The sequence below is a fragment of the Rattus norvegicus genome, chromosome X, assembly GCF_021556685.1.
Source record: "Rattus norvegicus strain SHRSP/BbbUtx chromosome X, alternate assembly SHRSP_T2T, whole genome shotgun sequence".
NCBI lineage: Eukaryota > Metazoa > Chordata > Mammalia > Rodentia > Muridae > Rattus > Rattus norvegicus.
Genome location: NC_141554.1, coordinates 117,487,261 through 117,504,410, shown reverse-complemented (window position 1 = coordinate 117,504,410; position 17,150 = coordinate 117,487,261). Strand labels below are relative to the sequence as shown.

The 17,150-nt window shown below is 40.1% G+C and overlaps 1 protein-coding gene across 10 annotated transcripts in view; it reads left to right on the top strand.

Moving 5' to 3' along the window:
• Lhfpl1 (LHFPL tetraspan subfamily member 1) overlaps positions 1-15,155 on the top strand; it is a 59,979-nt gene extending 44,824 nt beyond the window's left edge. For 9 of the 10 annotated variants that reach the window (XM_087599341.1, XM_087599338.1, XM_087599337.1 and 6 more), the window contains one exon: positions 13,314-15,155. In XM_087599341.1, coding sequence (XP_087455467.1) covers positions 13,314-13,495 — 182 coding nt within the window. In that variant the 3' untranslated portion in view covers positions 13,496-15,155. The remainder of the gene's footprint in view (positions 1-13,313) is intronic. The other variant, NM_181085.2, reaches the window with a different exon arrangement.
• The last annotated feature ends 1,995 nt before the right edge of the window (positions 15,156-17,150 follow it).

Genomic DNA, 17,150 nt, shown 5'->3' with positions numbered 1-17,150 from the left:
GTCCTTGACACCTTGTTCCTGAGACTTTTAAGTTGGTCATGTCATTTGCTTTCCTGAAACTCACTTGAACAGACTTAATTATGAAAGCTGCAAGAATAAAATGAAATTGCAGCATTCAAAATATTGGGTACTATCTAGGACTGTTGGTATATGCCTATAACCTAGCACTTGGATGTGGGAAGCAGAAAGACGTTAAGTTTGAGGTCAGCCTTGTGTTTGCAGCCAGTATGGGCCACAAAAAAGAGACCCTGTTTCAAAGAAAATTGATATATAGTATTTATTGGGTAAATATTTGGTAATAGAATATGAATATCAAGAGTATGTGTACCTTAGGATTTAGAGTTGATGACAGTCTTGTGGACTTTCTTAAAAGTGGTTAGACCTGAGTAATGGCAGCTCATTGGTATGGCTCCCTATATCTTTGTCCTTTCATGGAGGACGTTTTAAGCAGTGTCCAGGCAGTTGGTGGGGTGACTGGCAGTGATAATCAAAGGAGAACAGTAGTTCTAAATGTTTTCTTTTGTCAATACCAGATACACAGCTCCCCTGTTCCCTCAAGCAGGGCATGCAGTATGAGGAGGTAGAGGTATGAGGAGGGTGTGGGAACAAAGATCTATTTCTGTTCCTTTTAACTTCCTGGACAGGAGCAGATGGCTGGGACTCCGGAGCTATTCAGTGGCTTAACAAGACTGTCTGAGAGAGAAAATTCAGAATGCACTTAGGACGGCAGTAGGAGCACCTTGACATTGGCTGACCACCCAGTGGTAACTGGTTTTTCCTTTTGAAAAGCTTACTGAGGCCTTTCTTGATATATCCTTACCAGGTAGAGCAACTCACACAGTAAATTTGCTTCCTGATTAGAGTTTTGGAGTAAAGGCACACTACGCATATGTTCTTTTCATTTAAACAAGCAGTCTTTCCTGGCCACACAGTACATGTGCCCAATAAAAATATTCCTGCTGTTTTAATGAGGAGATGAACTGGCAGGAGAGTGAAGTAATAGAAAGGTGATACCCTTTCTATGCTAGATTGGGAAATGCTGAGGGGCATGAAGTCACTTAGCAATTGGCACACCTCAGGGATGGCTCTCTCTCAGGGATGGCTCTACCTCAGGGATGGCTCCATCTCAGAGATGGCGCATGACTATTGTGCAATGCTAGCACATTTTAATTGGAGAAGCTCGAGGACTGGTTCACTCGGAGAATATTGTAAATTGATTCGGAGTCTCCTCTTTAGAGCTGATATAACTTTGTGAGAGATTCAAAGTAAGGCCAAGCAAACCATAGGGAAACACAGTATGAGACTGGGAGTTAGAGATGTGGTTTAAATTCTTGCCTCTGTCTTTCTGCATTTGAGATATTTCATAAGTCATTTATTTATTTCTAAGCCTTATATTTCAGGTTGAATGGTTAGGTTTATATATGTCTGTGTGTGTGCATGTGTGTATGTATATACGTATATACATATATATTGGTTAGGGAGTACATACATACATCTATACATACACACTAATAAATTCTTTCTAATGACAGCTGAAGAATGTTTGCTCTGCTAATTTCAAAGCATTTGCTTTGAATGTATGAATGAATTGGGAAAAACTCCCCCCTCTCATATCTATGGAAAAATAAGATAAGAAATGATAGAAATATTGGCAGATGACTACAAAATAGACTACAATGTATTCTCCCTGTATGCCACCATAATTTTTCAGGTTGAAGCCACTTTGAAGATAGGTACATTCTTTCATTTAAGGGGGCATTTCTATCAACACTATGCCTTTGCTAGACAGGGAACATTGAGGAGGACAGTGGGGGATATGGACAAATTATAAGAAAGTCTAATGATATATATGAATGAAAACAACATAAAATCAACTGTCTTGTATGCTAATATCTTAGTTATTAGGCAACTTAGAAAAGAAAGCATGTAATGTATGGGGTCATGATTCCAAAGAGTTAGAGTCCATGACTACAGTGGGAAGCAAAGCATGCAGGCAAGCATAGTGCTGGAGCAATACCTGAGAGCTCATATCTGATCCACAGAAATGACATATGCAGGGGCTTAACTGGGAATGAAGTTGGCTTTTGAAACCTCAAAACCCACCTCCCAGTGCCACACACGCGTCAATTAAGGTCACACTTCCTAATTTTTCCCAAACAGTTCCACCAGCTACAGAGTGAGCATTAAAATTCCTGAGCATAGGAAAGCCATGTTAGTCAAACCACACAGCTAATTTAAACAAAAGGGGGAGGGTTGATCTGTCCTCTGCTTCTCTCCTTTTCTGCTTTGCATATGTAATTTAATTTTCTTTCTTTATTTTTTTCTTTTGCAGATTGGTTTCAATTTCTCATTTTTAATTGGATATTTTATTTATTTACATCTCAAATGCTATCTCCTTTCCCAGTTTCCCCTCCAGAAACCCCTATCTCATCCTCCCTCCTCCTGCTTCTGTGAGGGTTCTGCCCCACCCACCCACTTCTGCCCCCCAACCCTGGCATTTCCTTACTACTGGTTAATCTAGCCTTTCCTGGACCAAGGGTTTCTCCTCCCAATCATGTCCTATAAGGTAATCCTCTGAGACAGGCGACTGGAGCCATGGATCCCTCCATGTGCTCTCTTTGGTTGGGGGTTTAGTCTGGGAGCTCTGGTGGTTCTGGTTGGTTGATATTGTTGTTCTGCCAATGGATTGAAAAATCCCTTGAGCTCCTTCAATCTTTTCTCTAATTCCTCCATTGTGGATCTAGTTCTCAATCCAATGCTTTGCTGCTAACATTCACCTCTGTATTTGGCAGTCTCTGACAGAGCCTCTCAGGGGACACCCATATCAGGATCCTATAAGCAAGCACTTCTTGGCATCTGCAATAGGGACTGGGTTTGGAGTCTGTATATGGGATGGATCTCCAGGTAGGGCAGTCTCTGGGTGGCCTTTCCTTCAGTTTCTGTTCCACACTTTGTCTCCATATTTCCTCCCTTGAGTATTTTGTTTCCCCTTCTAAGAAGGACTGAAACATCGACATCTTGGTCTTCCTTCTTCTTGAGCTTCATGTTTTCTGTGAATTTTATCTTGGGTATTCTGAGCTTTTGGGTAATATTCGCTTATCAGTGTGTATATAGCATGAATGTTCTTTTGTGACTGGGTTACCTCACACAGGATGATATTTTCTAGTTCCATTCATTTGTTTAAGAATTTCTTGTAGTCATTGTTTTTAATGGCTGAGAGGTACTCCATTGTGTAAATGTACCACATTTTCTGTATCCATTCCTCTGTTGAGGGACATCTGGGTTCTTTCCAGCTTCTGGCTATTATAAATGAGGCTGCTATGAACATAGTAGAGCACGTGTCCTTGTTGTATGTTGGAGCATTTTTTGGGTGAATGCCCAGAGTTATATAGCTGGGTCCTTAGGTACTACTATGTCCAATTTTCTGAGGAACTGCCAGACTGATTTCCAGAGTGGTTGTATCAACTTGCAATCCCACCAACAGTGGAGGAGTGTTTCTATTTCTCCACATCCTTGACAGCATCTGCAGTTACCTGAGTTTTTTATCTTCGCTCTTCTGTCTGCTGTGAGGTGGAATCTCAGGGTTGATTTGATTTTCATTTCCCTGATGACTAAGGATGTTGAACATTTCTTTAGGCGTTTCTCAGCCATTCAGTATTCCTCAGGTGAGAATTCTTTGTTTAGCTCTGTACCCCATTTTGTAATAGAATTATTTGATTCTCTGGAATCTACCTTCTTGAATTCTTTTTTTTTATTGGATATTTCTTTATTTACATTTCAAATGTTAATCCCTTTCCTTCCCCTTCTTTTATAAGGGTGTTCTCCTCCCCACCCCACCCCCCCATGCCTCCCCGGACAATCACCTACACTGGAAGTTTTGTATATATTGGATATTAGCCCTCTATCAGATGTAGGATTGGTAAAGATCTTTTCCCAATCTGTTGGTTGCCATTTTGTCCTAATAACAGTGTCCTTTCCCTTACAGAAGCTTAGTAATTTTATGAGGTACCATTTATTGATTCCCATTGGTTTTCTGTTCAGGAAATTTTCCCCAGTGCCCATGTGTTCCACAGTCTTCTCCACTTTCTCTTCTGTTAGTTTCAGTGTATCTGATTTTTTGTGGAGGTCTTTGATCCACTTGAACTTCAGCTTTTTTAAAGTGTTTTTTTTTTTAATTTCACATTTTTTTAAATTAACTTGAGTATTTCTTATATACATTTCAAGTGTTATTCCCTTTCCCGGTATCCGGGCAAACATCCCCCTCCCCCTCCCCTTCCTTATGGGTGTTCCCCTCCAACCCTCCCACCATTGCCGCCCTCCCCTCACCAGTCTAGTTCACTGGGGGTTCAGTCTTAGCAGGACCCAGGGCTTCCCCTTCCAATGGTGCTCTTACTAGGATATTCATTGAGGTCAGAGTCCAGGGTCAGTCCATGTATAGTCTTTAGGTAGTGGCTTAGTCCCTGGAAGCTCTGGTTGCTTGGCATTGTTGTACATATGGGGTCTCGACCTCCTTCAAGCTCTTCCAGTTCTTTCTCTGATTCCTTCAACGGGGGTCCTATTCTCAGTTCAGTGGTTTGCTGCTGGCATTCGCCTCTGTATTTGCTGTATTCTGGCTGTGTCTCTCAGGAGAGATCTACATCCGGCTCCTGTTGGTCTGCACTTCTTTGCTTCATCCATCTTGTCTAATTGGGTGGCTGTATATGTATGGGCCACATGTGGGGCAGGCTCTGAATGGGTGTTCCTTCAGTCTCTGTTTTAATCTTTGCCTCTCTCTTCCCTGCCAAGGGTATTCTTGTTCCCCTTTTAAAGAAGGAGTGAAGCATTAACATTTTGATCATCCGTCTTGAGTTTCATTGTTCTAGGCATCTAGGGTAATTCAAGCATTTGGGCTAATAGCCACTTATCAATGAGTGCATACCATGTATGTCTTTCTGTGATTGGGTTAGCTCACTCAGGATGATATTTTCCAGTTCCAACCATTTGCCTGTGAATTTCATAAAGTCGTTGTTTTTGATAGCTGAGTAATATTCCATTGTGTAGATGTACCACATTTTCTGTATCCATTCCTCTGTTGAAGGGCATCTGGGTTCTTTCCAGCTTCTGGCTATTATAAATAAGGCTTCAATGAACATAGTGGAGCACGTGTCTTTTTTATATGTTGGGGCATCTTTTGGGTATATGCCCAAGAGAGGTATAGCAGGATCCTCAGGCAGTTCAATGTCCAATTTTCTGAGGATCCTCCAGACTGATTTCCAGAATGGTTGTACCAGTATGCAATCCCACCAACAATGGAGGAGTGTTCCTCTTTCTCCACATTCTCGCCAGCATCTGTTGTCCCCTGAGTTTTTGATCTTAGCCATTCTCACTGGTGTGAGGCGAAATCTCAGGGTTGTTTTGATTTGCATTTCCCTTATGACTAAAGATGTTGAACATTTCTTTAGGTGTTTCTCAGCCATTCGGCATTCCTCAGCTGTGAATTCTTTGTTTAGCTCTGAACCCCATTTTTTAATAGGGTTATTTGTTTCCCTGCGGTCTAACTTCTTGAGTTCTTTGTATATTTTGGATATAAGGCCTCTATCTGTTGTAGGATTGGTAAAGATCTTTTCCCAATCTGTTGGTTGCCGTTTTGTCCTAACCACAGTGTCTTTTGCCTTACAGAAGCTTTGCAGTTTTATGAGATCCCATTTGTCGATTCCTGATCTTAGAGCGTAAGCCATTGGTGTTTTGTTTAGAAATTTTTTTCCAGTGCCCATGTGTTCCAGATGCTTCCCTAGTTTTTCTTCTATTAGTTTGAGTGTGTCTGGTTTGATGTGGAGGTCCTTGATCCACTTGGACTTAAGCTTTGTACAGGGTGATAAGCATGGATCAATCTGCATTCTTCTACATGTTGACCTCCAGTTGAACCAGCACCATTTGCTGAAAATGCTATCTTTTTTCCATTTGATGGTTTTGGCTCCTTTGTCAAAAATCAAGTGACCATAGGTGTGTGGGTTCATTTCTGGGTCTTCAATTCTATTCCATTGGTCTATCTGCCTGTCTCTGTACCAATACCATGCAGTTTTTATTACTATTGCTCTGTAATACTGCTTGAGTTCAGGGATAGTGATTCCCCCTGAAGTCCTTTTATTGTTGAGGATAGCTTTAGCGATCCTGGGTTTTTTGTTATTCCAGATGAATTTGCAAATTGTTCTGTCTAACTCTTTGAAGAATTGGATTGGTATTTTGATGGGGATTGCATTGAATCTGTAGATTGCTTTTGGTAAAATGGCCATTTTTACTATATTAATCCTGCCAATCCATGAGCATGGGAGATCTTTCCATCTTCTGAGGTCTTCTTCAATTTCCTTCTTCAGTGTCTTGAAGTTCTTATTGTACAGATCTTTTACTTGCTTGGTTAAAGTCACACCGAGGTACTTTATATTATTTGGGTCTATTATGAAGGGTGTCGTTTCCCTAATTTCTTTCTCGGCTTGTTTCTCTTTTGTATAGAGGAAGGCAACGGATTTATTTGAGTTAATTTTATACCCAGCCACTTTGCTGAAGTTGTTTATCAGCTTTAGTAGTTCTCTGGTGGAACTTTTGGGATCACTTAAATATACTATCATATCATCTGCAAACAGTGATATTTTGACTTCTTCTTTTCCGATCTGTATCCCCTTGACCTCCTTTTGTTGTCTGATTGCTCTGGCTAGAACTTCAATAACTATATTGAATAAGTAGGGAGAGAGTGGGCAGCCTTGTCTAGTCCCTGATTTTAGTGGGATTGCTTCAAGTTTCTCACCATTTAGTTTAATGTTAGCAACTGGTTTGCTGTATATGGTTTTTACTATGTTCAGGTATGGGCCTTGATTCCTATTCTTTCCAGGACTTTTATCATGAAGGGGTGTTGAATTTTGTCAAATGCTTTCTCAGCGTCTAATGAAATGATCATGTGGTTTTGTTCTTTCAGTTTGTTTATATAATGGATCACGTTGATGGTTGTCCGTATATTAAACCATCCCTGCATGCCTGGGATGAAGCCTACTTGATCATGGTGGATGATTGTTCTGATGTGCTCTTGGATTCGGTTTGCCCGAATTTTGTTGAGTATTTTTGCGTCGATATTCATAAGGGAAATTGGTCTGAAGTTCTCTTTCTTTGTTGTGTCTTTGTGTGGTTTAGGTATAAGAGTAATTGTGGCTTCATAGAAGGTATTCGGTAGTGATCCATCTGTTTCAATTTTGTGGAATAGTTTGGATAATATTGGTATGAGGTCTTCTATGAAGGTTTGATAGAATTCTGCACTAAACCCGTCTGGACCTGGGCTCTTTTTGGTTGGGAGACCTTTAATGACTGCTTCTATTTCCTTAGGAGTTATGGGGTTGTTTCACTGGTTTATCTGTTCCTGATTTAACTTCGGTACCTGGCATCTGTCTAGGAAATTGTCCATTTCCTGAAGATTTTCAAGTTTTGTAGAATATAGGTTTTTATAGTAAGATCTGATGATTTTTTGAATTTCCTCTGAATCTGTTGTTATGTCTCCCTTTTCATTTCTGATTTTGTTAATTTGGACGCACTCTCTGTGTCCTCTCGTTAGTCTGGCTAAGGGTTTATCTATCTTGTTGATTTTCTCAAAGAACCAACTTTTGGTTCTGTTGATTCTTTCTATGGTCCTTTTTGTTTCTACTTGGTTGATTTCAGCTCTGAGTTTGATTATATCCTGCCTTCCACTCCTCCTGGGTGTATTTGCTTCTTTTTGTTCTAGAGCTTTTAGGTGTGCTGTCAAGGTGCTGACATATGCTCTTTCCTGTTTCTTTCTGCAGGCACTCAGCGCTATGAGTTTTCCTTTTAGCACAGCTTTCATTGTGTCCCATAAGTTTGGGTATGTTGTACCTTCATTTTCATTAAATTGTAAAAAGTTTTTAATATCTTTATTTCTTCCTTGACCAGGTTATCATTGAATAGAGCATTGTTCAATTTCCAAGTATATGTGGGCATTCTTCCTTGATTGTTATTGAAGACCAGTTTTAGGCCGTGGTGGTCCGATAGCACGCATGGGGTTATTTCTATCTTTCTGTACCTGTTGAGGCCAGTTTTTTGACCAATTAAATGGTCAATTTTGGAGAAAGTACCATGAGGAGCTGAGAAGAAGGTATATCCTTTTGCTTTAGGATAGAATGTTCTATAAATATCCGTTAAGTTCATTTGGCTCATGACTTCTCTTAGTCTGTCTACGTCTCTGTTTAATTTCTGTTTCCATGATCTGTCCATTGATGAGAGTGGGGTGTTGAAATCTCCCACTATTATTGTGTGAGGTGCAATGTGTGTTTTGAGCTTTAGTAAGGTTTCTTTTACATATGTAGGTGCCCTTGTATTTGGGGCATAGATATTTAGGATTGAGAGTTCATCTTGGTGGATTTTTCCTTTGATGAATATGAAGTGTCCTTCCTTATCTTTTTTGAGGACTTTTAGTTGAAAATTGATTTCATCTGATATTAGAATGGCTACTCCAGCTTGCTTCTTCCGGCCACTTGCTTGGAAAGTTGTTTTCCAGTCTTTCACTCTGAAGTAGTGTTTGTTTTTGTCTCTGACGTGTGTTTCCTGTAGGCAGCAGAATGCAGGGTCCTCATTGCATATCCAGTTTGTTAATCTATGTCTTTTTATTGGGAGTTGAGGCCATTGATGTTGAGAGATATTAAGGAATAGTGATTATTGCTTCCTGTTATATTCATATTTGGATGTGAGGTTATGTTTGTGTGCTTTTCTTCTCTTTGTTTTGTTGCCAAGTCGATTAGTTTCTTGCTTCTTCTAGGGTATAGCTTGCCTCCTTATGTTGGGCTTTACCATTTATTATCCTTTGTAGTGCTGGATTTGTAGAAAGATATTGTGTAAATTTGGTTTTGTCATGGAATATCTTGGTTTCTCCATCTATGTTAATTGAGAGTTTTGCAGGATACAGTAACCTGGGCTGACATTTGTGTTCTCTTAGGGTCTGTATGACATCAGTCCAGGATCTTCTGGTCTTCATAGTTTCTGGAAAGAAGTCTGGTGTGATTCTGATAGGTCTGCCTTTATATGTTACTTGACCTTTTTCCCTTACTGCTTCTAATATTCTTTATTTTGTGCGTTTGGTGTTTTGACAATTATGTGACGGGAGGTGTTTCTTTTCTGGTCCAATCTATTTGGAGTTCTGTAGGCTTCTTGTATGCCTATGGGTATCTCTTTTCTTAGGTTAGGGAAGTTTTCTTCTATGATTTTGTTGAAGATATTTACTGGTCCTTTGAGCTGGGAGTCTTCACTCTCTTCTATACCTATTATCCTTAGGTTTCATCTTCTCATTGAGTCCTGGATTTCCTGTATGTTTTGGACCAGTAGCTTTTTCCGCTTTACATTATCTTTGACAGTTGAGTCAATGATTTCTATGGAATCTTCTGCTCCTGAGATTCTCTCTTCCATCTCCTGTATTCTGTTGGTGAAGCTTGTATCTACAGCTCCTTGTCTCTTCTTTTCATTTTCTATATCCAGGGTTGTTTCCATGTGTTCTTTCTTGATTGCTTCTATTTCCATTTTTAATTCCTTCAACTGTTTGATTGTGTTTTCCTGGAATTCTTTCAGGGATTTTTGTGACTCCTCTCTATGGGCTTCTACTTGTTTATTTATGATTTCCTGGAATTCTTTCAGGGATTTTTGTGACTCCTCTCTATAGGCTTCTACTTGTTTAATTATGTTTTCCTGGAATTCTTTCAGGCATTTTTGTGATTCCTTTCTGTAGGCTTCTACTTGTTCTCTAAGGGAGTTCTTCACGTCTTTCGTGAAGTCCTCCAGCATCATGATCAAATATGATTTTGAAACTAGATTTTGCATTTCTGGTGTGTTTGGACATTCCATGTTTGTTTTGGTGGGAGAATTGGGCTCCGATGATGCCATGTAGTCTTGGTTTCTGTTGCTTGGGTTCCTGCGCTTGCCTCTCGCCATCAGATTATCTCTAGTGTTACTTTGTTCTGCTATTTCTGACAGTGGCTAGACTGTCCCTATAAGCCTGTGTGTCAGGAGTGCTGTAGACCTGTTTTACTGTTTTCTTTCAGCCAGTTATGGGGACAGAGTGTTCTGCTTTCGGGCGTGTAGTTTTTCCTCTCTACACGTCTTCAGCTGTTCCTGTGGGCCTGTGTCTTGAGTTCACCAGGCAGGTCACTTGCAGCAGAAAAGTTGGTCTTACCTGTGGTCCTGAGGCTCAAGTTCGCTCGTGGGGTGCTGCCCATGGGCTCTTTGTGGCGGCAGCAACCAGGAAGACCTGTGCTGCCCCTTCTGGGAGCTTCAGTGCACCAGGGTTCTAGATGGCCTTTGGTGTTTTCCTCTGGCGTCCAAGATGTATGTACAGAGAGCAGTCTCTCCTGGTTTCCCAGGCTTGTCTGCCTCTCTGAAAGTTTAGCTCTCCCTCTCACGGGATTTGGGTGCAGAGAACTGTTTATCCGGTCTGTTTCCTTCAGGTTCTTGCGGTGTCTCAGGCAGGGGTCCTGCTGCTCCTGGGCCCTCCCCCACGGGAGCCCAGAGGCCTTATACAGTTTCCTCTTGGGCCAGGGATGTGGGCAGGGGTGGGCAGTGTTGCTGGTCTCTTCCGCTCTGCAGCCTCAGGAGTACCCACGTGACCAGGCGGTGAGGTCTCTTTCCCACGGGGTCTGGGAGCAGAGAGCTGCTGCGGGCCGGGATTCTCGGGTGTGGGACTTCCGCTAAACACAGGACGTGCCCGGTCCTAGAGGAATTCTGCCTCTGTGTGTCCCGATTTCACCAGGCAGCTTTCTTGCAGCAGACAAGTTGGTCTTACCTGTGGTCCTGAGGCTTAAGTTTGCTCGCGGGGTGCTGCCCACGGGCTCTCCGCGGCGGCAGCAACCAGGAAGCTAAAGTGTTTTTTTTAGTCCTCTCTTTCATCTTTCTGACAGCACTGTTAATTTAGCTTTCCCCATTATTTTGGACTGGGGCCATAGAAGTTTAGGAAAAGTTTTATGATTGCCTATGACTATTGACAAGGTACTCTTCCTTAGAGTGACTGCTATTCTGCTCCTGTCAAGATAGGGGATAAAGGAATAGCTATTCAGTCTCAAAAGGATGGAGAGATTGTAGTATGCTAGCCTACTGTGAGGGAATTTGACTTCAGTAGTTCAGAGAAAGCACTAGGAGATAATGAGATCTCATGAGATATAGAACATTGATCAAACAAAAGAGTGTGATGGGAAATGTATATAGTCATACAGATTGATGTGAAGGAAATTTTAGGCAGAGGAGATACAGTGTAATTCAGCTTTAGAGTAAATGTGCTACGGGGTATTTAAAACATCAATAGTATATTACTTTGGATTTTCAATGTCATTGAAAATTTAGATGAGAGCATTTTGTGTTGATGTCTGCATGTTGAAGTGCCCTCAGCTTCAAAATGCTGTTAGAGTAGATGTGACATCTTGAAATGGTACTATGGTATTAAAAAACTAGAAACCTCAGCAAAAACATATCAAATATATTGTTTACTGTGAAGGGATGAATGGGCGGATCAAAACTATGTGAAATGTAATGTTACCTCTCAACATTTCCTCCAACAGAAGAAGCCACATATGGGTTATTCAGAAGGATTAAAAGTTCTCTACTTGGTTGGGATGACTAGGACCTATGGCAATGAATCAAGGAAAGCTCCTAGTTGGTAACAAGTCCTGAGTAGTATTCTTTGTAAGATATGAATCAATGAACAAGAGGGCAGAAGTTGCAATTTTTTTTTCCCAGGAGATAAAGCGTGAGCAATGACTTGTTAGTACAAGGACAATGGAGGTGGGAAATTTGGTGGGTAGAAATGCATTGTTACTTGAATCAACCTTATACTCTTTCTATGACACTTCAGCTAATCAATGTAAATGAGAAACTTAAGATTCAATGGGTACTATGTAAACAAAAATAATTTGTATTTGTTCACATGTAGGCTTGAAAATAGAAGTTGTCATAAATATCTGTCTTGGCCTCTTTGACTTACAGTCACACTAGCTTTCTGCAAGACTTTATGTAGGGTAGAGAACTACCATTGCCTATTTCTCATCCCAGGTTCGCTCTATAGATTTGTATAATTGGGTACCTTCCACCGTTTCCAGAGTCCTATATGCTCAAGCATTTCATTGTAGCAGTTAGTCACTCTAATAACTCATTAAATAACAGCTCTTCCTCTGGGCATTAATGCTTCCTGAAAGATTTTTACTAAAAGTATTTATCTGCCAAACAAGGTGACCTACTTTTATAAAATGGTACAAGGTGAGGTGAATGTGTTTGAGCACATGACATTTTTCTTACTGTTCAAATGGAAGCTACTCCCTGCTAAACTTAACTTTGATACCAATATGTACATTCTAATAAGTACTAAATGCTTAGATTAAAATAGATACCTAGTAAGAAGAAAGGAGCTTAAGGATTTTTTTTCTGTCTCATATCCTGATGTTTCAGTACAAGGATCTCTTAGAGAGGCACACGAATGGCAGTATATCTCTTTGGTTAAAAATGAAGTACTTTTGAGCAATCATTAAACATGGTTGATAGTCCAACTCTACCACTTTCTAGCTGTGTGACCATTCCCAGCATGTGCCTCATCTGATGCATCGTTTAGAAGAAAAAGAGTATCTGTCTCATGAAGTTGCTGTCATGATCAATGAGGTTCATGTATAAAGAAATTAATATAATGTTTGATATATTATTAGCTGTCACTGATTGTCATTGTAATCACTGTTGCTGCAATGTCGCCACTTGCACCAGTCTTAGGTTCCTACTCTAACCGGAAATATAATTTTATAAGGTCTTTCTAAGGCATGTGATGGCAAGCAACTAAGGAGGAAATAGAAAGCTTAGCTTATATCACTATTTTGTATCCTTAAGTTAACCATCTTATGCCAAAGCAGATGTATCAAAAATATACTTTTTTTATAAGGGAAAAATCTCACGGGGCCATACTCTTAGACAAAGAACTACAAGTAACTAAGAGATGTTGAGAGTAGAGGAGAAATACTCTTCCCCATTGATGCAGGACCTCCCTAATTGTCTACACAATTCAAACTGGTCATCCATGAAATCACACACACACACACACACACACACACACACACACACACACACACACACACACACACAATCACTAGAAGGTAGTGAAAAGGAGGCCAGGAAATAGGTCTTGGGGGAAAGGAAAGGTATTAGATGGAAATGGTGTAATTATGTTTTAATTAAAAGTATACTTTCAGAGACCACAGTTTATTACCTGAAATGATATATGAGAATATAAGCCGACATTTATGCCTCTGTCCTTGTTTCCACAGGAACCTGTAGACTTGGCTGGGCCTATTACTGTGCTGGTGGCGGAGCTGCTGCAGCCATGTTGATCTGCACCTGGCTCTCTTGCTTTGCTGGAAGAAATCCCAAGCCAGTTATGTTGGTGGAGAACATCATGAGGAATACCAATTCTTATGCCATGGAGCTGGATCACTGCCTCAAACCTTAAGCTTTGAATGATTTACTAAAGAGGGAAAAAAAGACCTGTAAGAAGGTACTAAGTCCAGGCAGCCACCTCCTAGTAGTAAACCCCAGTGCTCGCAGGCATCTTGTCCACTTGTAATTCATTTTCATATTCCCACAAAACTCTACGTCCAGGGTTATTAAGACAACTTAACACAATGATTCAAACATTCCCTGGACAAGAGTGTCTACTGGTCACATAAGTCGCACTGAGTACCTTTGTGCAAAATAAGATCCTTACTTGAAAAGGAACCGAACGAATAACCAAGAAACTCTTCAGAGTTCTATAACACGTACTTTCCACGTACTTTAAAGCATAGATTTCTGTTTGGGAGCAGTTGTACTCAGAAGCTCTAGAGGACAGACTAAGCTATTCCCCATCCATTATTTGCATGGCTTTCCCCCTAATATTTACTGCTCCCCACAAGCACATCTGGAGAATTAATATTCCAAACTTTTGTGAATTTCTCAGGCCTAATACTTTGCCTCATTTTTTCTCTTCTCATGCATGGGAGAGCTTTGTAGAAAGGAATCTTTCAGTGGGGAAAACACTGATCATGTTTGTGTGCACATAGCATGGGCACTTTTCACATTATGCTTTAGAATATTCATAGTCATTAATTTTCTACTCTTTCTGGGTGACTGGTATCAAAATATAATGGTAAGTGTTCCCTAAACCATTCTAGATAGAGGAATGTTGTTCATTGAGTCTAACATTTGTCAGGTGTTCAATAACTCACAGTGATGAAGGCAAGGATGTGTTTGCTGTTTTCTTGAAAGATTTCTCTGAGGTTATTATAAGTGACTCAGAAGTCTGCAATGATGTTTCTCCCAGTAATCATCTGTAGTGTGATACAAGTTTCTCTGCCTGCTTTAATTACTGCTCTTCAAATCATCTCACCTCCATGTAGGCTAAATTTGATATGATAGAAAACAGCCATGATGTCACCTAGGGCTGAAGTGATCAAGGCTGATGAATGGTGTAGACCTTGGTGTCTCCTGGAGAAAAAAAAATCAGACTCACCCCTTCCTTCAGATAATTAAGGCTAGTGCTATTATTTCATAACTCTAGCTTTTGGGACTTGGGAGGGCCTGAAATTCAAAAAGCCAGCTCATCTGTTTCTATTCTTAAATACGCCACTATGTTTGGTCCTCCTAGAGGGGGAAAAACCCTCACAAAACTGGCTTAATTAATTGGAGATCATCTCCTAAAGAATCAGAGTCCTTATACTTGCCTCAAGTATGTAAGTTAATTCAAACATATACTTCATTAATCGTCATTCATAATTCACTCATTTAGTCATCTGTTTAGGAAACAATTCTTAAATAGTCCACATTCTGTGCCAAGCATTAGGGTTAAATGATGAAAACAGTCTTTGCTCCATCTTTGTTCCTACAATTCCTGTAGGCAGACAAATTTTGGGTCAAAGCTTTTGTGGGTGGGTTTGTGTCTGTATCCCTCTATTGAGAGTCCTGTCTAGCTACAGGAGTTGGACACCTCAAGTTCCATATCCCCCACTGCTATGAATCTCAGCTAGAGTCACCCTCACAGGTCTCTATCCTAGGTCTCTGGCATGTTCTAGATTCCACCCCCTAATTTCCTTTCACTCTCCTGGCGTGTTCTCTCTCTCTCTCTCTCTCTCTCTCTCTCTCTCTCTCTCTCTCTCTCTCTCTCTCTTTCTCTCTCTCTCTCTTCCTGGTTCTCCCTACACCTGATCTCACCACTCTGTTTCCCTTCCCTTTCTTCCTTTCTTTTATCTAGTTCCCTTCCTAGAGGGAGAGGCCTTGTGAGGTGTGGACTGAGAGGAGAGGGGCTGTGATCAGCATGTAACATGAATAAATAAATCGATTCATGGAAAAAATAAAATAAAAATATATACTCATATAAAATCATGATGAAAATAATTTTTCACCCTAAAAGGAATAGTGATGAGTTTTCAATGGCATGTCAATAAATAGTTGTCAATGTGTTAAGTGCTAGGGATTTTAAAGTAGGGGAGGAGAGGCTAAAGGATCACAGACCAACCACAAAACTAAGTTAGTGCCTTAAGAGATCATGATGAAGACTATTTTCTGAGTGATGACTAAGATGGGTTTGAAAGATGAAGAGAGGGAGACTAATTGTCAAAGACAAAAAGCTCACAGGGACAGCATGAGCATGAAGGTCAAGCTTACAAACAAACTGACAAAAATGAAGCTGGAGGGAACAGTAACCAGATTCTATAACACAAGGCAATGCGCCTGCATTTTAAACTAAAGCAAGGAACTCGATTGCATTTGTGTTCTTTCAAAGATCTACAGCACGAGCATTACAGAGGGTAGGGTGAAAGAGTCTAGAGATATTTTCATAACCTGGGTGCCAAGCGGACATGATGGGAATAAAGAGTTGAAATGAGCATTAAATTAAAAAAAAAAGATATGGGTTGAGCCGCTCTGCTTCCAAAATTCCAACTCCAAAACAGTTCTACATGTAAAGCAATTTAAGTTCAATGTCTTCAAAGAGAAGTTCCAGAGCATTTCACATGTGATAGGTTTTAAGACTAAGAATGAGGAAAATATATAATCTATGCCAACATTCCAAGTCCAAAGAACTCTGAAAATTCAAGGCCAGCCTTGGCTGTGTAGTGAGTTCAATACTAGAATGAGCTACATGATATCTGTTTCAAAACAACAACAACAACAACAACAACAACAACAACAACAACAACAGCACAACAAGAAGGCAATTTGGCTTCCATTAGATTATAACAGTAACATTTTAAAACACATGTGCAGGATTTTGGTTTCCCATTTCAACAATTATGGTTGTATGTTTTTATTTCTGAATTTACCACAAGGCTGTGTGTTGAGCTGTTTGTTTGTTTTTTTCATATTTGTTCAGTTTACTTCCTCATGTCACTAAAACATTAGACTGAATTTTTGTTCCCATACTCAACATTTCAAAGGGTCCTAATAACGCTGGACTTGAAGTATACTTTTAGTTGGTTTAACTTATTTACTACATAACTTTTTAGATTGAAAAAACAATTGGGACACTTATGCTCCATTTTGTGCCTAGAAAGTCAATCCTTTGTCAAGACATGTAAGTGAGGGCAAGTGAAAGTTTACAGTGATCACTCTGAAATAGGAGTTATACCAAGATCGGGATTATAGGCCATAAGCAAGTGATGTTCATATCCAGACCAAATATGAATTCTTCTTAGAAGATAAATTGATTAAACGTTTAAGGTAAAACATGTTGTTAAGATGTTCTGGAAAGCAGAGTATCTGAGGAGTCCATTGCAAACCCTTATCTAAGTAAAATGACTCTGTTTAGGTAAAACAACACTGTAATGAACCCAAACATCATATTCATTTTATAAACACTCTAATAATATCTTAAGAGGGTGCAGTATGTGAAGAACATGTGCAATAGCCAGGAAAAGACAGATCACTCTCTTAGAAAAGCCAATTCAACTAGGTGATCTCACTTTACAGGCTATGGAACTGTTTGGAATTCCATGGGACAGACTATGTGCAGGTGAGTGTATACACTGGTATTCTGAGGCAAACAATTTTGATACTCAAGGAATTTAGATGAGAAAAATATAATTAAAGGATCACTTATGATGGTATGTGTACGGTAAGGGGCACCTACAAAC